Below are 26355 nucleotides of genomic sequence, written 5' to 3'. Positions count from 1 at the left end.
AATTTTTTGCTATAGCATCATTTTCAAGTTATATAAATAAATGAAATGTTTCTAGCCAGTAGGTACATTATATTCAATTATCTACTGTTCTCAAAAATTTTCTCTATATGTTTACTTTAAGCAGTAAACAATGTTAATATTTCTAACCATTAAAAAAGTATATATATTTACTAGGTAGCTGACAAATATAGCAGAAGCCAACACCAAAACTTAGAAGTAAAGGGATCTGACTTCTAGGTTAATACATTCTCTACATAGTTTCACAGGTAGATTTTGAACATGAAATAAGAGAAAATGTCAAAGTGCTTTGAGACTATCAAAAATTCTTTATGCACACAAGGTATTTGTTACTAGATGGGGCCACAGTGACTTTTAAACATAAAATATGAGGGAGCTCCTCTTAGAAAAAGTGGTAAGAAAATGTTATAAGATTATTTAATATTTAAGCTCTTCTCACGAATGTTAAATTGGCAAGCATCTATGAGATTACCTGAGATATCATGGATATAGATTTTACTTTTAATGTACAGATTTCATAGAGAACACAAAAACCTTCAAGCCAGCAAAGTGGCTTGCTCTTAGAAATAATATAAACTCAAGTTGGTATGTCTTTTATTTACAACATTAAATCAATTATGTAGAAACAATTTCAGCTCCAAAAAGTATACTGTAGAATTATGTCATACCAGGACAACTAGAAACAGGTGTTCCCATATTGATGAGGCAAAGTGCACATCGAGGAAGGGGTTTTCGACAGCCAGGGCAACTTGTGACTTTAGATTTTGTTGGTGAGCCACTGACACCATACTGACTAAAACCTCTGCCCTGATGGGGCACAGTTGAGCAGCTGTAGGAGATAGACTTTCCACAAAAATTGCAACTCACAAACACCTATAAAACAAATGAAAGGAGAAATAAATATAATGCAAACTTTATGAATAAAATAAATATAAAATAATCAAAGTTTGATCCTAACAAATTACTTTTAAATAATTTTTAAATTTTATTGTGTATTATAAAATAATTTATCTGCTAGGTTGATGAGCTCTATTTAAGACTTCCACTTAGCAGTTACATTATTTGAATACTTCTTCTCTGTTACCTTTGTTTAGTTATATTCTTCCTAACATCACTGTGATCTACAGAAAAAAATAACAAGGACTTTAGAGTTCACCCTGGGACATTACAAAATATCCCATTATGACTTTTGACACAAAGTTCAATGATATTATCTCCTAAACAAAATTTTCTTGTAAATAAAACTCTCATTTCCTAAGATAAAAAGGAGTTAAGGATCCTATAATAGCTAAAACTTTAGAATAATAGCAATATAAACAGTTAATTACGCCTTTATATTAAACTCCTAGACTCTTGAACACTTATGATATAGATTAGTAACAAATATTATCATGTAATGCTATTTGATTAATACTCAGGTTGTTTTAATACAAACAGTAATTTCTCAAATTTCTAAAATAAGAAAATAGCACCATCCAGTGCTCACATGGAGCATATACCTGATATTTAACGTCTGAACTCAGACACAGTAATTTCACGTCAAGTGCTTTACGTAATAATTGATCTCACGTTGCTTTTTTTGTGTGTGTGGTACGCGGGCCTCTCACTGCCGTGGCCTCTCTCGTTGCACAGCACAGGCTCTGGACACACAGGCTCAGCGGCCATGGCTCACGGGCCCAGCTGCTCCGCGGCATGTGGGATCTTCCCGGACCAGGGCACGAACCCGTGTCCCCTGCATGGGCAGGCGGACTCTCAACAACTGTGCCACCAGGGAAGCCCACATTGCTTTTTTTAAATTGAAGTATAGTTGATTTACAATATTGTGTTAGTTTCAGGTGTACAGCAAAGTTATTCAGTTATATATATATTCTTTTTCAGATTCCTTTCCATTATAGATTATAACAAAACAGTGAATATATTCCCTATGCTATACAGTAAATCCTTGTTGTTTATTTTATATACAGTGCTGATCTCATGTTTTTTTAAACTACTGCTTAAAGAAAAATAAATTTCTATGTCTAATTAGACATATAGATATATATATATACTGTTAAAGAAACAAGTCCTGCCTTATTACATATAACAGTGAAGAAAGTGTCAATATGTAAGTGGAATGTGTAAGAACATACAGTAGTTTCGATTCTGAAAGATCTTGGAATGTATTAGAAATCCTTGGACAACCCTAGGACTGATTTAGGTTTGCCTAAGATCCTCTAGACCTGCTGTGGTTTGCTCTGTGTCAGACTAAAGCTCAAGTCACTGAGATGATTGTTAGGAAGTGGCACGATCGAAAAAACAGGAAGATTAAGGACAAAGTGCACTCTGGGATAGATAAAGACATGGGAACTCAACATGAGCAAAAGAATGAGTATACTGATAACAATTTATTAAATTGAACCCTCAATTTATCCTATACAACATGCTGTAAATAAACACTTCTATTTTTTGGCTGGGCTATTAGGTACATGTTACAATTTGATTCTCTCCAAAACAATGTACTTACCTGTGCTAAAGGCTTAGAACTGGGATCCAACTTACTCCTGTGAATATCAAATTCAGCTCGTTTGTGCCAAAACCTCCAGGCATCTAATAAATTTCTATAATTCTCAATCCAGTACTGAACTCTTTCATCTTTAAGAACATCTAAGGGAGAACCCTAAAAAGAAAACATGAATTATTTCAGTTTTGAAAATTTTCCTGGGTAAGCCTGAAGATTCTAGGCAACATGCGAGTATGCATCACATGGGAAGAAACAGGCCTCTTTTTTTGCCAAAAGCTGGCTCCTAATGAGAATACAGATAAAATAACTGATGGAAGCTTCATTAATTTACTTTAAGTTGGCCTCTACCAACGACATAAATATGCACTGTATATACCATTATATCCTGCCAGGGAAATGTAATTTTCTACCTCTTATTTAGGTGTAAAGACCTAAGAGCAATCAATTCACCTTCCTAGTTGAATGCAGTAAAAAAAAGACGCAAATCTTTTTTGTCCCAACAATTAAAACCTCTAGGTTCACAAAATATATTTACTATCTCATCTAAATACACACCAAAATTGCTCAATCATATTTAAAAATAATACTGAGCCTGGTCCTTCATATCTAGCAATGTATTGTGGATTAAGATGCTATTTTTGTATACCTATTTATCTAAAAGTTAAAAATGCCTATTCTCTCCCTCACCTTCAATTAAAATATATATTTATCACCTTCAAATTTAAAAAAAAAAAAGAAGAAAGAAAGAAAAAAACCAAAACTGAATCAAAAATGTTTAGTTCTTTTGCCCCTAGGCCACAGTGAAAAGGAACAATTCCTTTTCCTTAAATTTACTTTAGATTCCTTCTCATTAAGAACTTCAATTTTTTTGCCACTAAGACTTTTCCTAGAGCTGTATTTTCCCTGGCAGCTGTGACATTCCACATTTCACCTACACTTGCTTTGGGTTTTCGCAGAATGCTTTTAGCTCTGTTGAGGATATTGTCCTTATCTTCACATGATGAAGAAAGCAGAGAAAGCCTCTACCTCCAATGATGCTACGGCCATTAATTTAAAGCCAAGTTTTTCCAGTTCTGTTTGGAGGCCACAGAGAAAGTAAAATGTCAGAGGCAACTTAGCATGCATCTTATGGAAAAAGGGAAGAAACCTATAACAGCTAATAAAGACAATCTACCTTTAGACATTCCATCAAAATAGAAGCATATCTTTCACCCAGTAATTAAGTATTAATTTCAATTACTAGAGTTAAATTTAGCTAAAAGAACATGTGAAAAAACTCACAGTTGACAACTTCATTTCTTAAAAAATAAACATCTACTACAGTCCTAATTATGACCAACTAGGCAGAACTAAGTACTAAAGTATAATACAATCCCTGATTTAAAAAGAAAATCCACAGAAAAATCAGAAATCTTCATACCCCACTCTTTCCCCTTCCACGGCAGTGAGGATAAACTAAGAAATAATCTGGTCAATATTTGGTAAGTCTTCTCTAGAACCGCCCCAATAAAACTTAAAATCAAGGTCTGAAAAAGTCTACAGAGAAAACAGTTCAGAGATTAAGTCTGACCAAATTAAAATTAGAAGAGCTTGGGAAATGCCATGGGCTTCCCACAGTAACAAAATGTAAGACCTAAGTGATCAGCAAGTAACTAAACTTCCAAAAGAATTAACCAACATTCTTCAGAAAAAAAGGAAAAGAACCTAGATGTCTATAATATACTGCAAACAATGGCCAGTATTCAATAAAAAATCACTAGACATATAAAGAAACAGGTAAATGTGTTTCAAAGTAAAGGAAAAAGGCAGTCAATAGAACTAAACCTTAAATAGCCCTTATGTTAGAGTAAGTAAAGATCTAAATGCAGCTATTATTCAGACTTAGTGGAAAATAGTGTTTTAATTAGTAAACAGATAGGGCTCTGAGCTGAAAAATATAAACTATAAAAAAATGGAGACTCTGGAACTAAAAAGTACAATAACTGAAATTAAGAATTCCCTGGAAAACCTAACATCAGATAGAAGGTGCCAGAATAACCAATTAACAAATCAAAAGAATTTATCCAATTTGAAGAACAGAAGAAAAAAGGAAAATAAACAGAGCCTCAGATATCTGTGGGACAATATCAAATGGTTTAATATACGTGCAATAATAGTCCAAGAAGGGGAATGAGATTGGGGCAGAAAAAAATATTTAGAGAAATAATGCTTGAAGACTTCCCAAATCTGATGAAAAACACTGACTTGCAGATCCAAGAACCTCAGTGAATCACAAGCAGGATAAAAAGAACCACAACTATGCTTCAAGGGTTAAACTGCTAAAAATCAAAAGAAAATCTTGAAAGCAGCCCAAGGAAAAATGAAGCATTACATGGGGAAAACAAGGATAGTAATATGTGACTTCTCATCAGAAACAATGGAGGCCAGAACACTGTGAAACAACGTCTTTGAAATGCTGAAAGAAAATGAGCGAAATAGACATTTTCAATTAAAAGTAGGCTGAGAGAATCCGTCCCCAGTAAATGTGAACTATAAGAAATGCTAAAGAGAAAGACCAAAGGGAAACAATATGAGATGGAATTTGAGTCTCTGGTAAGGAATAAACAGTACCAGGCATGGTAAATAATAAATATAAAAGCCCATGTTTTCATTCTTCACATAATTTACATAAAAGACAACTGACTGTTCAAAGCAAAAATAACAACACTAAGTTGGAGTTTATAATGGATGTAGAAGCAAAATACAAGACAATAGGACAAAGGAGGGGGATTTGTAAACGGAATTACACTGTTGTAACATGAAATATGAAGCAAAAAGCGGAAAGTGTCAGGTGTGAGGTAAGAAAGAGAAAAGGTGAAGTAGGAAGCATGATGTATCAGGTGTGAAATGTAAAGTAAGAGGAGGTAAAATGTTGACTGATGAGTTAAGGATGTGTATTGTTAGACCTATAGCAACTACTCAAAAGAAGAAGATAATGAAAAGGGGTATAGCTAAAAAGCTAACAGATAAAGTGAAATACTAAAATATTCAATTAGCCCAAAAGAAGGCAGGAAAGGAACAGAAAAACAAAAGGAAGAAGAAAAAGCAAAACAGAAAACTAGGAGCAAGATGATAGACTAAATCTTGACCATATAAATATAAATGGAGGGAACTTCTCAATTCAAAGGCAGCTGATCATCAGACTAGATTTTTTTTTAAAGCAAGATTCAATTACACACCATATTTTTTTTTTTTTTTTTTTTTTTTTTTTTTGCGGTACGCAGGCCTCTCAGCGCTATGGCCTCTCCCGTTGCGGAGCACAGGCTCCGGATGCGCAGGCCCAGCGGCCATGGCTCACGGAACCAGCCGCTCCAAGGCATGTGGGATCTTCCCAGACCGGGGCACAAACCCGTGTCCCTGCATCAGCAGACAGACTCTCAACCACTGCGCCACCAGGGAAGCCCTACACACCGCATTTTAAATGTATTTTATAAACCTTGTTAAGAGGTTACCAACCATTTGCATTCCATAGCCATATATCTACAGCTTGGTTTAACAAATGTGAACTCATTTCAGTAAGAAAACAATGATACCTTATGCTATAGAAGGACACCTTTTCTTCCATGGTCAGTGGCCTGTTACCTTAGGGTAAGTTTACATTGCGGTTTGTGGGCCAATCAATATCTACTTTTGTTCATAAGAAGGTAGGGTGGCGGAAGGGGGCATTTTACTTTGCTTAGCCAGTATGCAGCATGCTATCATATTGTATAAAAGGATAAGGACAGGAAAGAGAACACTAAGAAGGATAAGATTAGCTGGAGGGCCACAGGAAATCTCAGGAAAAAGCTCTAAAATGTCACATTTCCAACAAAAGCAAAGTAGTAGGGAATCTTTGCCAGGAATCCATTTTTAACCACTGGACAGTAAAAACTGAGAGAAAATAGATGATCAATTATAGCAAATCATGCCCATTTAATAAATAAGGAAATGAGATAATAAAAGGGAATAATGAGAATTAAGACAGCTGTGTGCAACTTGCCTTCTGTATTTCAAGAAAAATGTATAGTAATTCAGATCAGGGAAAGGCAATCTCTTTGTAGAAGGTGTTGTTCTGTCAACAACTGGAGAAAACGAAGAGACGTGTCTCGGCTCCATTTGAGCTTTACATAAATTCAAGACTGACACTTCTCAAAGTGAAAGGAAAACCCAGATAACCCAATGCAGGAGGCTTAGGGACGTAAGGTAAGGCAGAAGTCCTGTAGATCAAGTGATTTAAAGCTAAACGTCTTCTAAAGATCGTCAGCAAGCAACAGGGCATATCCATTCAGTGAGGGAAGAAAATACAGAAGGCTAAGCATTTTTTTTCTCCTTAAAATATTGCTGCCACCAGGTTGCGCTAACCTGTAACATGCAGTAACTTGCTGTTTGTACATCTCCAGTTCGGTCAACATAACTCTCCATTAAGTCCACTCCATCTTTAGTAAGGCCTGTAAGCAGTATTCCTTCCAAATTTCCAGCCTCTTTCATTTCATTGGTCAACTTTTCGATGTACCTATTTAACTGGAAAATTCAAAGTGATTTTTCTAAAGCAATCCATTTGACTATTTGTATTTTCTGCTTCATAAATTCTACATTTGAAACAATTTTACTCTTAAGGGAAAACAGTTTAAAACAAAAGCCCATGTAAAAATCTAGATATGTGATCTCTAAGAAGTCTGCATCTATTATAAATTACAATACAGCATTCATGATCATTTAAAGTATTTTTTTTAAAAGGCATGGTATTTACTATATTTTGATAATTGTTCTATAAAAGATCCACAGAGGGTTTACTATTTTAAATTTAAAGAGAACTGTCCTTATTATTTTGCAAAGTTATTGATGTCTATTATACAGTACAAAGTAATAAAGTCACAGAATCTGAGTTGGAAGGGAACTTCAAGATTACCAACAATAACCATTTCTTGTATTATATATAGGATGGATAAACATTAAGGTCCTACTGTATAGCACAGGGAACTATATTCAATATCCTCCTGTGATAAACCATAATGGAAAACAATATGAAAAGGAATACATATAGGTAAAACTGAGTCACTCTGCTGTATAGCAGAAATTAACGCAACACTGTAAAACAACAATACTTCAATAAAACTTAAAAAAAAAGACCTTGCAAATCTCTTGGGATTTTGATCTGTAAAGCTCATGGGTCCTTTACAATCTTATCCTAAACAAACAAACACAAAAACAAACCATTTCTTATAAGGTCTTGCCTGACTTTATCCTACCCCAAACTCTAGCCAAGATGGCTTTATGTTCCCCAGCACTTTCTCATTATTGTAGTACTCAGCACAACATATTACCAGTTGCTTATGAGCATTTCTCTCTCACTATCTACATAGCATATTCATGTACTAGCTGTTTATTGTATTAAAAAATAAAGGAATCCTTTGATAGCATCACTAAGAGGTGAGTTTAACATCTACTGATTAATCTCACTCACCACAGCAGAAATAAACTAAAATATTAAGTCAGCATTTTTTTAAGTATAGTTGGTTTACAATGTTTTTAGTTTCAGGTGTACAGCAAAGTGTTTCAGTTATACACATATATATCTATCCTTTTTCAGATTATTTTCCCTTATAAATTATTACAAGATATTGAGTATAGTTCCCTGTACTATACAGTAGGTCCTTGTTAAATCAGCATTCTTCAGTAAGTAAACTTAGGTATGATACATGTTTATAATAGCCCAATCTAATAAGAAATTATTACCTCACTTTTTAGAAGAATTTATATATAAACCTCACAGATATATATTTATACATAAAGATTAGTTTCTTAATCCAGTGACAGTAAATATATATGTATTTTTTTTTTGCAGTACACAGGCCTCTCACTATTGTGGCCTCTCCCGTTGCGGAGCACAGGCTCTGGACACACAGGCTCAGCGGCCATGGCTCACGGGCCCAGCCGCTCCGCGGCATGTGGGATCTTCCCGGACCGGGGCACGAACCCGTGTCCCCTGCATCGGCAGGCGGACTCCCAACCACTGCGCCGCCAGGGAAGCCTGACAGTAAATATTAATCATTTTAAATATGGAATTAAATCAGTTCTTACCTGACTATCACTAAGAAATTTACAAGCAAATGCCACTCTGTCACGTACCGCAACTTTGTTTTCATACTGAAAAGAAGAGAAAAAGCAAGGAGTTACTTTCGGGTGCTATGAGTTATAAATTTTTGCAGACTAGGTATTTTATACCTAATATATATTTTGATTTTCAAATGTATTAATAGGTTACTGTGTATATACTGGCAGAGCCACTGATCACCTAAGATGTTTTTCTTAATGTAACTCTCAGGAAACTCAGTGCTAAGGTTATTGTCCATAGAAAGTAAAGATTTACCTCTTAAACTGACCAGGTTTAGCTTAAAACAATTCCAGTTCTGTCTTATATAACTTTAACATAAAACAGAAGCAATGGTGAACAGTTTATCAAATTTAAGATGCCATGTAGTCCTTTCATCATAGAAATTAATTTTAGTGAAACTGAGGAAATCTTTCCTTGGCTTCTAAGTTAATCAACAAGTCTAGGAAATCTATGAATGACCAGTAAATATACCAGCTCAGGATTTAGAAAGAATATCAATACATGTTTCTAAACACAAAATTTTAAAACATACTTTATAAGTAAATAGACACACTTTCGTGGCTATTGTAGAATACTCTTATATAGGTGGTTTGTGGCAAAATAAGAGGCATTATGATAAATTCTTAAATTTTTGTATACTTGCCAATAATGTAAAATACTATTTTGAAAAGTGTTTACTATAAATATGGAAAGATACAATTAATTTTGTGATAAGTAAAAAATAGTTTAAGGGTGGATAAAGGATCCTATTTCCACTGAAGTCTTCCATGAAATATAGTTTTCCTCCTTTAAATGTAAGTTCACTTCAGTTGATACCTTAGTGTGTTTTCTCAATTATAAAATATGGTTCTGCCCTAAAAAGGGGATATATTTCATACAAATTAGATTTAACTCTTAGACTATGTTGCATGTATTACAATTTTGATCTGGAAAGAGTTATAAATATTCTCTGTCCCATTTTACAGCTGAAAAAACTAAAACCCCAAAAAGTTAACTGACCAGCTAAGGTAACTGTGGCAGAGCAAGGACTCAGACCTTTACCTTCTGATTTCCCAATTCAAAACTTTTCACTAGATTACTATAACTTAACAATTTTTTAAAAAGAACAATGATAATTATCATTACTTACATATAAAGTATAATCAGGGACACTCCTGAAACAGCTTGGAAATATCAATATAAACTTCCTGCTCAAGATATGATATCCCTTACTTATTTAGGTTGTAAGAAAAGAAGGTAGTTTTAATAGGTCACTTAATTGAAAATACAGAAGTTTAACATTTAGACAATATACTTCTCTATCAATTTAAAATCTGAACAATCCATTTCTTTTTCTAGTCTTCATTGTCCTCTACCACTTCCTAAAAGTATCATTTTTTTCTTCAAGATGCAACATTTAAAGTCTTCTGTTTAACAACAAAGAGTAATAATTGTAAAAACAAAACAAAAAAACCCCAACACGCTCTTGGATATTAATTTGAAGTGGTTAGAAAGGTTCAATAGTAATTCGTTAAAAGTAATGAACAAAACACATAAAGAATTGTCAAAATGGACACTAACAACATTTATTAACATATTCATTTATCTCAATAGAATACATGTTTTTATAAATTCTTTGGAACTGACATTTAAATCAATTATCAATGTGTATTTTATAATATTGGGTTGGCCAAAAAGTTCCCTCAGTTTTTAAGTAAAAGTTGACACATTTTTCATTTTCACCAAGAACTTTATTGAACAATATATTCACCATTTTGTTCTACTACCTTCTGCCATTTTTCAGGCAACTTCATAATTCCATCTTCCCAAAATTTTTTATCTTTTTGAACTAAGAACTGTTCCAGGTGCCTATTACAGTCACAATACAATCTAACAAAATTGTTTTGAATGAAGTTAAAAGTGCTACTAGAGCCATCTTACAGAAAAAAATGAACAAACTTTTTAGCCAACCCAATAAATGCTACAATTGCAAAAAAAATAGAAATACATTTTGCCTTAGAAGGTTCTTCTCAGTGCTAGAAAGAAGCCCAACAAATGCCAATAAAGTTGTGGGACTAAGGTGAAGCTTAAAACCCAATAACTAAAACTGATAAGCAACCCTCACTTCTTTCTTTCTGCACTTTGTGATAAAGAACCTATTTGGTGATGTGTTCATAAGTGATTAAAGCAGGAGAGAGAGAAAAAAAAAAAAAAACAGCAATGAAAAGACCAAATAGTGAAAAAATAAAATAGTCCACGGTAAGTAGTGTGATCATATAATTTATCCTCCAATCTGGTACGTGTCTGTGAATGACAAATACTAACTCAGACAAGATACATGGTTATCCTGACCATAACTGATCATGTATTGATTTACTTAATTAAGAAAAAAGCCAAAAACAAAAGCACCATACACACATTTAAAAGATTATATTTCAATATAATATGCATGTTTCTATAGTTGTAGAGTTCTAGAGCTCAGTTCCTAAGCTAAAGGATAAAATCTTATTCCTCCAATGTCCATAAATTGTATCATTAAAACCATTAAAAAAAAAAATCAAGTTCAGTTTGCTATCGGCTAACTCCAAATGTTTAAGATACCTTATTTGAAACAATATAAAATGCATTGAAATATGACATTATTTTATGCAACTGACATTTGAAAATTTTAACAAAATTAGATTAAAAACTCCTATCTTAAAAAGAGAGTCTCATGAAACAGAAATTAGCTTACCAATACTCCATCATAAGATCCTGTTTCACTTGTCAGAAATGCAAACATGACACACAGATACGGGTTGTTTAACTGTAATCGTAAAGTGCTGCACATTTCTCTCCAAAGTGAGTTCTTCTCATCTGTATAACCCGATAAAGCCATTGCTACCACATTAAGATTCAGATCACCTGCGTATTAAAAAGAGACAGCTAATCAAAGTAATCAAAAGCTTAATGTCTCCTAGTTCTTCAACCATAACAAATAAAGATCAGAGGGTGAATTTGCCCCCCAGAAAAATAAGCCCATTAGAATAAGGGTTTTGACATAGACTAGAATATCTGGCAAGAACCACAAACAAAAATTTCCATTTTTATAAAACTTCTACCCATATTGCAAATCCTGTGCAGGACAAGCACATCTTTTAATTCTCAAGTTTTCATCCCAGACAGATTCCTACACAGTATGTTAGCTTAGGACCTAAATGAAGAGTAGTGAAGCAATACTATCAGAATCATTGCCAACTTCATCAACAAGTTAATTTATGTGGAGATGTTTCGAAGTGTTGATAGTAAATATTATTGTATCTCAGGGCTACAGTTTTCAAAATCATTTGTTTTCCTATTCCTACATATATAATGCTCATGCTTATGTATATGTTTTATCAGCAAAGTACTGAAAGGCCAATATTTCAGCATTCTTATTATAGTATTATACTTTTAATTTTTCTAGGACCAAATTAACTATTATTATAGTATTATACTTTTAATTTTTCTAGGACAAAATTAACTATCAGAATGATCACAGAACTGTATTTAGACATATTTGCAACAAAGCATTTGTTACCAATAGTCTTTTAAACATTTGTTCTTAGCAGTTCATACAGCTGCTGATGAGCTGCTGCCTGGCAGTCAGCCCTACGGCTGCCTAGCCATCTAACATTAAGTTTACCTTCAAAAGAGAAAATTAAATTCATCTTTAGCTTTTACTCTTAAGTGTTTTCTACATTTATTATAGCAACTTTATTAGGTTTCTTGATCCTAATCATTTACTCTTTTTTTCCAAATAAAACAGCATTTCCCACTTTATGTTCTTAATAGCCTGTTCCTCATTTCTATGAACATTTTCCCCAAGTTATTTTGTGCCTGCTTCCTGTGCTTACTCTGTTAAAGTCTTTTTTCTTTCTTCCCTTCTTTCTTTCTCCCCCCCCCACCCCGGCTCTTTTTCTTTCCTTCCTTCCTTTCCTTCTCTCTCCCTCTCCCTCTCTCTTTCTTTCCTTCCTTCCTTTCCTTCTCTCTCTCTCTCCCTCTCTCTCCCTCCTTCCCTTCTTTCATTTTTTTAACATCTTTATTGGAGTATAATTGCTTTACAATGGTGTGTTAGTTTCTGCTTTATAACAAAGTGAATCAGCTATACATATACATATATCCCCATTTCTCCTCCGTCTTGCATCTCTCTGCCACCCTCCCTATCCCACCCTCTAGGTGGTCTGAAAGCACCGAGCTGATCTCCCTGTGCTATGTGGCTGCTTCCCACTAGCTATCTATTTTACATTTGGTAGTATATATATGTCCATGCCACTCTCTCACTTCGTCCCCAGCTTACCCTTCCCCCTCCCCATGTCCTTAACTCCATTCTCTATGCCTGCGTCTTTATTCCTATCCTGCCCCTAGGTTCTTCAGAACCTTTTTTTTTGTTTTAGATTCCAAATATATGTGTTAGCATACGGTATTTGTTTTACCCTTTCTGACTTTAACATTAAGAAACAACAACAACAAAGGAATATCTTCTTTGAATCCTGCTTAGAACAATTTATCTCCAAATGGAAAGGAATATTTGATTCACAGAAATCTTTTCTCCAGTCCTCAACCAGGTTATTCAAATCACTGAAAAGATACTTTCCCCCTATTGTTAGTATGGGTGTTTAAATCTAACACCAAATTTTCCAGGTACACAAGACAAGGATTATCATGCTCTAAGGTCATAGTAAAATTAGAATTAGAAATGGCTTTAAATATCAATTCTTTTTCCATCACAACATATCTTCTACTGCACTCTCAAATGGGGAAGACTTATGCTAGAGCAAAACTGAAGGAAAAGAGGGCAATCTGGGCAAAACATTAGCTTTTTCAACTTTTAGACTGCAAGTAAATATATTACAGTTAATTTCAGGTGTTTTTCCTATGGTACCACAGAACTGTAATAGCTTCAAAATGGACCAGCAAATAAAAATTAAGTATTCTGAATACTCATAAATAATTTGGCCAGGTGTATTAAAAACTGATAGGTATATATACATCTTGAAGTGAAATATTCCCAGTAAGAAAAAAACTGAATTCCTGGATTAAGATTTATTTCTCTGAGTTTTCTCTTGCAAAATGTCAGGGTGAAAACTTTATCACATATCTTTGTTTCTTCTTTTTCAAAAAAATATTAAATGGAAACTATGTTCAAATCAGCAGACTCAAGTAGAAACACTTTTGCATATCAAAGTATGATTTTAATAAGAATCTATGTTAGTCTAACTAAAAGTGTCATTCAGTTTCCTAAAAGTCAACCAAAAACCATACAAAAAATAAAGCATAAACTAAAATACACTCAAATGCTTGCCATAAAAATGCCTGCCAACTAAAGTAGTCCTAATCTCCAAGAAAATACATTTTCTAAATGTATGTGAAATATCTTCAAGGAAAAAACACTGAAATGAACACACTTGAGTATTCCTTATAATATTAAGAAGACAATTAAGACACTTCCTTTTTCAATAAACAAAAGGGATGGACTAAACATTTACTTTAATAGACACAGTTCTGTGCTAATTTCTCTTTCAAAAAAGTTTACCAAAAATATTGATTAGAGTTTTAACAATTATCAGCATCTTTTCTTTCAAGGATTCTATGAATGGCAAATATCTTATTATATAACCCAATACCTTTTTCTGAAGATGCCCCTTCATTCAGGATCTGGATTGCTCGTCGAATATCCAAGTTGAACAATGCCACAGCGGCAGCTCTCTCCCATTCCCCTTCTTGTACAAGGGAGTTCAAAAATGGCCCCACATCGACATCCGTTCCTTTCTTTATCCACCCACAAAGCTGTAGAGCTAAGATTCTCTCTTCATTTAAATTCTGAATATCAGTTTGCTTATCCAACCCACTCCAATTATGTCTGCTGCTTTCTACCATTCCTAAAAAGAAAAACACCTTTATATTATTGTTTATTAGTTTTTGAAATGTGTTTGGAAAATAAGTCAGTTTTACATAGGACTATTTCAACATTAGATTTTAAATATTCAACTTCTCAACCACAATTTCATGATAGCATAAGTATAAGACATGCCACAAACAAAACACATTTTACATGTTGCTAAGTACAAACTTCCCCGAGTTACCAGAAAGAGCTGTGGGACTAACAGTCAATGCTTGATGGGCTATGCTGAGTCACTGCTTCAGAGCAGCCTCCCTGACCACCTAATCTAAAATAGGGTGTCACCTGTATTATCTAACTAACCATTGGTTCCTCTATGTCCTTTAGCACTAACATAAGCTCCCATATTTTAGTTAATTTATTTTCAGTCTTATCTCTTCTCCTACTAGAACATAAGCTCCTACTAGAACATACGCTCCAAAAGGGCTGGCATCTTTTCTTTTTATATTTGAAAGGTACCCCCAGTGTCTGAGATTCGATACTCACACTCTCTCCCTCCCCCTTCTGCCACTCTGTATGAATATATACATCTATATGAAAAAAAATGAGATCAAAAACATCAAAGTACTTTGAAATGTTAAGTACTAAGCTAAAATACAACAGGAATTATTTGAAGGTTCTCCCCACTTACTAAACCAGGAGACTTTATGGCCTCATTTTCTTTTCACAAGGAATTTAAATAATTCTTGTAACATTACTTAGATTGCAATCAAGGCAGCTGATCCTAACGGGGGGATAATTTCACGTAAAATGATACTTGGTGCCAAATTAAGGTAAAAGAAAGATGAAACTTAAGGACTCTATTAATTGCAACTCAAATTCTTAAAAGTTCTAGAAAGTTTTACCATCAAAATTGTCATTATCTGTTCTTATTTTAACAAAAAGGATTTTCAGAATAAACTGAATTAGGAATTAGGAAGCAAGAATGTCCAACATTACAAATGTCTTTTACACTTGTAATTTACAGCATCCTACATTTATATAGTTACATATAATACAGTAATTATACATTTGTAGGGACTTCCCTGGTGGCGCAGTGGTTTAGAATCTGCCTGCCAGTGCAGGGGACACGGGCTCACTCCATGGTCCGGAAAGATCCCACGTGCCACAGAGCAACTAAGCCCGTGCACCACAACTACTGAGCCTGCGCTCTAGAGCCCACGAGCCACAGTCACTGAAGCCCACATACCTAGAGCCCGTGCTCCGCAACAAGAGAAGCCATCACAATGAGAAACTCGAACACTGCAACAAAGAGTAGGCCCCACTCCCTGCAACTAGAGAAAGCCCACACACAGCAACGAAGACCCAAGGCAGACAAAAAAAAAAAAAGAAAAAATAAAGAGAATACCTGCACATCAAAAAGAGGAACCGTGCTGCTCTATATGCAGCCATGAGGGAAGTCAGTGAAGACAAAATCACTTATAGCTTATGAAAGTGAGATTTTAAGAACTCTGAGAAAACTTAGAATTAAATGATAAAGTTAATAAAACACGTTAAAAATTAAAGAAGACTTTTTATTCTGAATAACAAATTTAAACTGTTTAAATAGTATGTAGTCATTAAATTTCATGTAGAACAAGCTGCAGATGTAGTATAAGGTATTTACTTTCTTATCTCCCGTATAAATTTTGGATTCAGTACTGATGATGTTATATAATTAACAGTAAAAATTTAAGCAGGTGAACAAAAAGAAATTTCTTTGTTAAACAATTCCTCACAGCTTAATAATTTCTAGTTGCTTAGAGTTTTTATTTTCTAGAATTGCGTCATGGAATAGAGATCAGTGTGTATGAATCCAAAGAGTTCAGTGCTAGGAGGTGGAAAAGTATCCTGCAAGTGCATGGATATTGCGTCACATTATTGTGGCTGCTCAGAGACCTTCCCACTGCTTAATAACTATGCTACAAGAAATTCGGGTTATCAAATAAGCAATGTGATATTATTGTGGGTTTTTAAGTACATAGTCATATTATGATTTTTAGTATGCATGAATTTTTAAATATGATTAATTTAAATCTATTTATACACATTATGTAATACTAAAGTGACAAGATTGTATCCCCAAAATTTGAGACTACTCTATATATAAATAATAAAATCAATGTTTCATGATGGTTGTGAGGGAAACAAGTGAAACAAGTTCACTTAAACATTAAAAAACATTTAAAATATTTTTTTGTTTCAAATACTACATCAAGCAAACACTATGCTACTTGTAGTTATAAGTTTGTTGCATTTTTACATCTATATAATAACAGAGCAGTAATTTTATCCAGTGTTTATAAGAACATTTTTGTTCTTAAAAACCTAAATCCCAGCAATTCTGCCCGTTAAAGTAATTCTTCTTAACAGACATGCTTTCTAGATCAGTTTACCATTTAAGTATGAAAAATATTTTCATCATGTTGGATGGAAAGCTGACCAACATTATATAATTTTCTGCCATCTTAAAAAGAAGGAATTATACCCACTGACAACCCTGTGACCCTGCTCCACAAGACGTACAAGGCATTCCCTCAGAGCATGCATTCTCTTCTTCCTGATTGATTTCAACACTTGGCCCTTCCAAAAAACTAGCCTTATCTCCACCAGCCTACACCTCCAAGATTCTACCCACTCCCATCACAGACACACTTCAAATTATTTCTTCTCCAAAAGAGCCACTTTCTAACCACAACCTCATAGACTTCCAGCTCACAATCTCAACCTCACAATCTCTTGACCACTCATATCTTTACTTATTAGTCTTCTGTCATTTTCCTCCCTAACCAAGTTAGATCCCAAGGACCAACAAATGAACCATTCTTTTTCCAGTATTCTTAACTCTCTTGGCCCATTGTCTTTTATTCTTTCTTCTGCTAAAGCAACATTGCCCCACAGTCCTCCCATTTCTCAAGACAACTCTCTCCTCTGTATCTCCTCTCCACAGCCTCCCTGCTCTTCTCAACAAGCAAACATACTATGTTGAGAAAGTAGGAGCCATCAAGTGGAAAACCTGTCAGTGTCTGATCACTCAACATTAAACAACCTGCATACCTTTCCCCTCTCCCTACTGTGGAGTAGGTGTACATCCTCCTGTGTGTAAAGCCAATCTTTCACCTGTGCTTTGGATCCCTTCCTAGGAATTCTGCTTTTCAGCCTCTTTACTCTGCATCTGCCAACCTCTTTCTAAGGGTTTCCTCTCATCATCATTTAAACACACTTTAATCAATTCCATGTTAAAAACAAAAACAACACAAAAGCCTTCCCATGACTCCAGATTCACCTGCTGCTATCACTGTGTATCTTTTTATCCTCCTTCATACAGTCAAATTTCTTGAAAGAATTAATTAAAATGGATGACCTCTTTCTTCACCCTACATTTCCTGCCCATTGGACATCTCTATCTAGCTATATCAAATTTATCCCAAAATAAACTCTTTTCTTATTTTCAAATGCATTCTACCTATGTTATTCCTATCTAATTAACTGCTATTAGTATTATCCCAGTTGTCTTAGCATGCTTTCATTTTTCCTTCCCCTCCATCCCCTGAATCCGATTAATTAAATTCTGTCCCACTCTCTATCCACATTTCTCTAGCTCTTCTGCCATTTACCTTCGTAAGAACACCATCATATCTTGCCTGATAACTGTGGCTTCTGAGGTCCCTGCTATCAATCTTGATCCCCTCCAATCCATTCCACACACAGAGTGACAGCTCTAAAACACAAATTTCCCTAAACCCTCACCATGATTTCTAAGTCCTGGTTACCCCACTGCCTCAATTCTCTCTTCGCGTCCTCTCTCACACTCTGTTCCTGCAATACTGAATGTGCTATGCTCCCTCTCCTCTGGGATCACTGCATATGCTGCTCCCTGTCTGAACCCTGTCTTTGCCTTTACCTCTTGCAGGAAACCAACACTAATTCCTAAAACCAGATTATGAATTCTTCTGTACTTAATTGTCTGTTCTTCCTCATATTATAACTATTTACTTGTCCATATTCTGAAGTATACTTGACCCTTGAACAACATGGGTTTGAACTGCATGGGTCCACTTATACACAGTTTTCAATAAAGACATTACCTGTGTTTTCATTTTATAGATCTCTAAATGTGGGGAAAAGTTAGTGTTCGATTAAAGATCACAACATGTGGAAACAAAAGAACGAGGGTTTGAGTCCCGATTCTACCAAACTGTTTCAGCTTCCTGTCCTTGAATGAGTCATTTATCAATTTCTTTGTTTTTCAGGCAGAAATACAAGTACACAGATTTTTGAGTGGGGTAAAAGGGATCAGTAACCCTAACTACCCCCTCTCCTTGTTCAAGGGTCAACTGTAGAATGTAAACTCCCCAAGAGCAGGAATGATATCTATCTTGCATAGTCTCCATGAGTGAAGAGACTTAGCTCTCTTGTTTACAGTTATGTCTCCAGTTCCTAGAATTCTTGGCATATAGTGAGCATGTAATGAATACCTGGCGAATGAATGAATAAATTTACCTCATATTACAGTTGTAAGAATTAAAGTAACATGGAGAAAGCAACTAGTATGATGTCTAATTCATAGTAAGCACTCACTATATACTATCTGTCACCAAAGTTAAAATTTAGCTCTAATAAACTTGTGCATTAGGTAATGGTGGGCAAGATGGCTCAATGTGTTGACTTACTATGTGTTGAATTATTAGAGATACAATTAGAAAAGAAGTATGGCCAGAGAAAAGACTGGAACTTAGGACTGCCAACTTTGACAGTCATTTCTCTACTTTTTACTTTTTGGGTTACAGAAACAAAATATCTAAACCAAACCAAACAAAAAGCCAAAAGTCTATCAATGAGATAATCTTTCCAACAGTAGTCTTTTTTAGTTTGGGTAAAGACTACTCTTGACTCAAGACAAGATACTCAGTTTGTCTCTACTGCACCAGAAACATATAAAGATATTCCATTTTCCCCCCTTGCTTTTCCTCAGAGGTAGTGTATTGGCTTTTCCCTGAAATATATCAAAGTACAGCTAGACCAGTCCCTCCCATCAGGAAGCTTGCACAAGCCTCTTAGATAGCCTCATCCACAGAGGGCAGACAGAAGAAGCAAGAAGAACTATAATCCTTCAGCCTGTGGAATGAAAACCATATTCATAGAAAGACAGACAAAATAAAAAGGCAGAGGACTATGTACCAGATAAAGGAACAAGACAAAACCCCAGAAAAACAACTAAATAAAGTGGAGATAGGCAACCTTCCAGAAAAGTAATTCAGAATAATGATAGTGAAGATGACCTAGGTCCTCGGAAAAAGAATGGAGACAAACATCGAGAAGATGCAAGAAATGTTTAAAAGAACAAACAAAGGTGAACAATACAATAACTGAAATGAAAAATACACTAGAAGGAATCAATAGCAGAATAACTAAAGCAAAAGAACAGACAACTGAACTGGAAGACAGAATGGTGGAAATTACTGCCATGGAACAGAATAAAGAAAAAAGAAAGAAAACAAATGAAGACAGCCCAAGAGACCTCTGGGACAACACTGAATGCACCAACATTTGCATTATAGGGGTCCCAGAAGGAGAAAAGAGAGAGAAAGGACCCAAGAAAATATTTGAAGACACTGTAGTCGAAAACTTCCCGAACATGGGAAAGGAAATAGGCACCCAAGTCCAGAAAGCGCACAGAGTTACAGGCAGGATAAACCCAAGGAGAAACACGCCAAGACACATAGTAATCAAACAACAAAAATTAAACACAAAGAAAAATTATTAAAACAACAAGAGAAAACTAACAAATAACATACAAGGGGACTCCCATAAAGTTAACAGCTGATTTCTCAGCAGAAACTCTACGAGCCAGGGAGTGGCACAATATATTTAAAGTGATGAAAAGAAAGAACCTACAACCAAGATTACTCTACCCAGCAAGGATCTCATTCAGATTCGACAGAGAAATCAAAGCTTTACAGATAAGCAAAAGCTAAGAGAATTCAGCACCACCAAACCAGCTCTACAGCAGATGCTAAAGGAACTTCTCTAAGAGGGAAACGCAAGAGAAGAAAAGGACCTACAAAAACAAACCCAAAACAATTAAGGAAATGGTCATAGGAACACACATATAGAAAATTACCTTAAATGTGAAAGGATTAAATGCTCCAACCAGGGCTTCCCTGGTGGCGCAGTGGTTGAGAGTCCACCTGCCAATGCAGGGGACATGGGTTTGTGCCCTGGTCTGGGAAGATCCCACATGCTGTGGAGCGGCTGGGCCTGTGAGCCATGGCCGCTGAGCCTGCGCGTCCAGAGCCTATGCTCCACAACAGGAGAGGCCACAACAGTGAGAGGCCCGTGTACTGCAAAAAAAAAAAAAAAAAAAAAAAAATGCTCCAACCAAAAGACACAGGCTTGATGAATGGATACAAAAACAAATCCTGTCTTTATGCTACTGACAAGAGACCCACTTCAGACCTAGGGACACATACAGACTGAAAGTGAGGGGATGGAAAAAGATATTCCATGCAAATGGAAATCAAAAGAAAGCTGGAGTAGCAATACTCATATAAGATAAAATAGATTTTAAAATACAGAATGTTACAAGAGGCAAGTAGGGACACTACATAATGATCAAGGGATCAATCCAAGAAGATATAACAATTATAAATATATATGCACCCAACATAGGAGCACCTCAATACAAAAGGCAATTGTTAACAGCTATAAAAGAGGAAATCGACAGTAACACAATAATAGCGGGGGACTTTTAACACTTCACTTACACCAACTGACAGATCATCCAGACAGAAATTTAATAAGGAAACACAAGCTTTAAATGACACAATAGACCAGATAGATTTAATTGATATCTATAGGACATTCCATCTGAAAACAGCCAATTACACTTTCTTCTCAAGTGCACACAGAACATTCTCCAGGATAGATCACATCTTGGGTAACAAAGCAAGCCTCAGTAAATTTAAGAAAACTGAAATCATACCAAGCATCTTTTCTGACTACAAGGCTATGAGATTATAAATAAATTAAAGGGAAAAAAACATAAAAAACACAAACACACTGAGGCTAAACAACAGATTACTAAATAAGCAAGAGATCACTGAAGAAACCATAGAGGAAATTAGAAAATATCTAGAGACAAATGACAACGAGAACACAATGAACCAAAACCTATGGGACACAGCAAAAGCAGTTCTAAGAGGGAAGTTTATAGCTATACAATCCTACCTCAAGAAATAAGAAAAATCTTAAATAAACAATCCAACCTTACACTTAAAAGAACTAGAGAAAGAACAAACAAAACCCAAAGTTAGTAGAAGGAAAGAAATCATAACGATCAGAGCAGAAATAAATGAAACAGAAACAAAGAAAACAATAGCAAAGATCAATAAAACTAAAAGCTGGTTCTTTGAGAAGATAAACAAAATTGATAAACCTTTAGCCAGACTCATCAAGAAAAAGAGGGAGAGGACTCAAATCAATAAAATTAGAAATGAAAAAGGAGAAGTTACAACAGACACCACAGAAATACAAAGCATCCTAAGAGACTACTATAAGCAACACTATGCCAATAAAATGGACAACCTGGAAGAAATGGACAAATTCTTAGAAAGTTATAACCTTCCAAGACTGATCCAGGAAGAAACAGAAAATATGAACAGACCAATCACAAGCACTGACACTGAAACTGTGATTAAAAATCTTCCAACAAACAAAAGTCCAGGACCAGATGGCTTCACAGGTGAATTCTATCAAACATTTAAAGAAGAGCTAATACCCATCCTTCTCAAACTCTTCCAAAAACTTGCAGAGGAAGGAACACTCCCAAACTCATTCTACAAGGCCCCTATCACCCTGATACCAAAACCAGACAAAGAGACTACAAAAAAAGAAAATTACAGACCAATATCACTGATGAATATAGATGCAAAAATCCTCAAGAAAATACTAGCAAACAGAATCCAACAACACATTAAAAGGATCATACACCATGATCAAGTGGGATTTATCCCAGGGATGCAAGGATTCTTCAATATATGCAAATCAATCAGTGTGATATACCATATTAACAAATTGAAGAATAAAAACCATATGATCATCTCAATAGACGCAAAAAAACCTTTTGACAAAATTCAACACCCATTTATGATAAAAACCCTCCAGAAAGTGGGCATAGAGGGAACTTACCTCAACATAATAAAGGCCATATATGACAAACCCACAGCAAACATCATTCTCAAAGGTGAAAAACTGAAAGCATTTCCTCTAAGATCAGGAACAAGACAATGATGTCCACTCTTGCCACTATTATTCAACACAGTTTTGGAAGTCCTAGCCGCGGCAATCAAAGAGAAAGAAATAAAAGAAATACAAATTGGAAAAGAAGTAAAACTGTTACTGTTTCCAGATGACATGATACTATACACAGATAATCCTAAAGATGCCACCAGAAGACTACTAGAGCTAATCAATGAATTTGGTAAAGGTGCAGGATACAAAATTAATGCACAGAAATCACTTGCATTCCTATACACTAACAACAAAAACTCAGAAAGAGAAATTAAGGAAACAAACCCATTCACCACTGCAACAAAAAGAATAAAATACCTAGGAATAAACCTACCTAAGGAGGTAAAAGACCTGTACTCAGAAAACTATAAGACACTGATGAAAGAAATCAAAGATGACACAAACAAATGGAGACATATGCCATGTTCTTGGATGGGAAGAATCAATATTGTGAAAATGACTATACTACCCAAAGCAATCTACAGATTCAATGCAATCCCTATCAAATTCCCAATGGCATTTTTTTACAGAACTAGAACAAGAAATCTTAAAATTTGTATGGAGACACAAAAGATGCCTGAATAGCCAAAGCAACCTTGAAGAAAAAAAAAACCAGAGCTGAGGAATCAGACTTCCTGACTTCAGACTATACTACAAAGTTACAGTAATCAAGACAATATGGTACTGGCACAAAAACAGAAACATAGATCCATGGAACTGGATAGAAATTCCAGAGATAAACCCATGCATCTATGGTCAACTAATCTATGACAAAGGAAGCAAGGATATACAAGGAGAAAAGACAGTCTCTTCAATAAGTGGTGCCGGGAAAACTGGACAGCCATATGTAAAAGAATGAAATTAGAATACTCCCTAACACCATATATAAAAATAAACTCAAAATGGATTAAAGACCTAAATGTAAGACCAGACACTATAAAACTCTTACAGGAAAACATAGGAAGAACACTCTTTGACATAAATCACATCAAGATTTTTGACCCACCTCCTAGAGTAATGGAAATAAAAACAAAAATAAACAAATGGGACCTAATGAAACTTAAAAGCTTTTGCACAGCAAAGAAAACCATAAACAAGACGAAAAGGCAACCCTCAGAGTGGGAGAAAATATCTGCAAACAAATCAATGGACAAAGGATTAAACTCCAAAATATATAAACAGCTCATGCAGCTCAATATTAAAAAAACAAACAACCCAATCACAAGATGGGAAGAAGACCTAAATGGGCAGGAGACATTTCTCCAAAGATGACATACAGATGGCCAAGAGGCACATGAAAAGCTGCTCAACATCACTAATTATTAGAGAAATGCAAATCAAAACTACAATGAGGTTATCACCTCACACCAGTTAGAATGGGCACCATCAGAAAATCTACAAACAACAAATGCTGGAGAGGGTGTGAGGAAAAGGGAATCCTCTTGCACTGTTGGTGGGAATGTAAATTGATATAGCCACTATGGAGAACAGTATGGAGGTTCCTCAAAAAACTAAAAATAGAATTACCATATGACCCAGCAATCCCACTACTGGGCATATACCCAGAGAAAACCATAATTCAAAAAGACACATGCACCCCAGTGTTTATTGCAACACTATTTACAATAGCCAGGTCATGGAAGCAACCTAAATGCCCACTGACAGACAAATGGATAAAGAAGATGTGGTACATACATACAAAGGACTATTACTCAGCCATAAAAAGGAAGGAAATTGGGTCATTTGTAGAGATGTGGATGGACATAGAGACTGTGATACAAGTGAAGTAAGTCAGAAAGAGAAAAACAAATATTGTATATTAACGCATATATGGGGAATCTAGAAAAATGGTACAGATGAACTGGTTTGCAAGGCAGAAACAGACACACAGATGTAGAGAACAAACGTATAGACACCAAGGGGGGAATGTGGCAGGTGGGGGGGGGATTAAAAAAAAAAAAAGCACAGAAGAAACAATAAACCTCAGAATATTGAGAATGCAATGTGGTCTGACCTACTATATAGCTGTAAATACTATTTATGGGGGTAATACATAACTGTCCTTTTACTTTTATTAATAAAAATGGAAGTCTCTAATTAAACTCTTTCATTTTATTATTTATAATAAAACTTACTTTTTTGGGTCAAGAGCTAATGAGAGAACACCAAAATGAAATAGATGATATAAGTAGTCTACTGAATCTTCAATGTGAAGATTGTATTTTAGAAGTAATTTATTTAGTAATGTATTTAGAAGTAATTTAGTAATTTAGTAATTTAGAAGTAATTTAGAAGTAATTTAGAAGTCCTTAAAAAAATCAAAACAATATAACCATTTAATTGAAATGTTTAATGTACTCTTATTTAAAAACAGCATTTTATTTTGTATTTTTTGTAGAGTATTTATGAAAGTCCTATAAAAAAAAAAGTTAGATTTATTACTTCTACTGCCACTCTTTGACTAAATAATGTAAACTGCTTTTCTAGCAGCTTGAGTTGGGCCCAAATTTGACTGCTATCAAAAACTAGAAACCAAATCCTAGGTTGGGAAGATAATTATAATTTACCTCAAATTCAATCCCAATAAAGACAATAAGAACAACTGTTTAAAGAAGTCAGTGAAAAAACAGTAAGTTTGGCTCTTCTGTCATCTTTATTTTACTCTTAAATAGTTTATTAATTTCAATCTTACATTAATTCATGCATCATTCAATCATCAAAGACTACTTCACATACAGATGGCCAAAAAACACATGAAAAGATGCTCAACATCACTAATTATTAGAGAAATGCAAATCAAAACTACAGTGAGGTATCACCTCACACCAGTCAGAATGACCATAATCAAAAATCTACAAACCATAAATGACAGAGAGGGTGTGGAGAAAAGGGAACCCTTCCACACTATTGGTGGGAATGTAAATTGATACAGCCACTATGGAGAACAGTATGTTCTTTAAAAAACTAAAAATAGGGCTTCCCTGGTGGCGCAGTGGTTGAAGAGTCCGCCTGCTGATGCAGCGGACACGGGTTCGTGCCCTGGTCTGGGAGGGTCCCACATGTCACAGAGCGGCTGGGCCCGTGATCCATGGCCGCTGGGCCTGTGCATCTGGAACCTGTGCTCCCCAACGGGAGAGGCCACATCAGTGAGAGGCCCGCGTACCGCAAAAAAAAAACCAAACTAAAAATAGAGCTACCATATGATCCACCAACCCCACTCCTGGCCATATATCCAGAGAAAACCATAATTTGAAAGGATGCATGCACCGCAATGTTCACTGCAGCACTATTTACAATACCCAGGACATGGAAGCAACCTAAATGTCAATCAACAGATGAATGGATAAAGAAGATGTGGTATATATATACACACACACACACACACAATGGAATATTACTCAGCCATAAAAAGGAACAAAATAATGCCATTTGCAGCAAAATGGATGGACCCAGAGATTGTCATACAGAGTGAAGTCAGAAAGAGAAAGACAAATATCATATAATACTGCTTATACGTGGAATCCAGAAAAATGA

The 26355-nt window shown here is 35.1% G+C and overlaps 1 protein-coding gene across 8 annotated transcripts in view; it reads right to left on the bottom strand.

The window, feature by feature from the left end:
• MIOS (meiosis regulator for oocyte development) overlaps positions 1–26355 on the bottom strand; it is a 111762-nt gene that overhangs the window by 11614 nt on the left and 73793 nt on the right. For 7 of the 8 annotated variants that reach the window (XM_032643471.1, XM_032643469.1, XM_032643468.1 and 4 more), the window contains 6 exons: positions 14276–14530; positions 11365–11534; positions 8618–8683; positions 6899–7057; positions 2522–2674; positions 687–891 (listed from right to left, as the gene is read on the bottom strand). In XM_032643471.1, coding sequence (XP_032499362.1) covers positions 687–891; positions 2522–2674; positions 6899–7057; positions 8618–8683; positions 11365–11534; positions 14276–14530 — 1008 coding nt within the window. Of the gene's footprint in view, positions 1–686; positions 2675–6898; positions 7058–8617; positions 8684–11364; positions 11535–14275; positions 14531–26355 lie in introns of all 8 variants that reach the window. The other variant, XR_004351475.1, reaches the window with a different exon arrangement.

This window comes from Phocoena sinus, chromosome 9, assembly GCF_008692025.1.
Source record: "Phocoena sinus isolate mPhoSin1 chromosome 9, mPhoSin1.pri, whole genome shotgun sequence".
Lineage (NCBI taxonomy): Eukaryota > Metazoa > Chordata > Mammalia > Artiodactyla > Phocoenidae > Phocoena > Phocoena sinus.
Note: the sequence above shows the minus strand (reverse complement) of the source record. Positions and strands in the feature narration are given on the sequence as shown.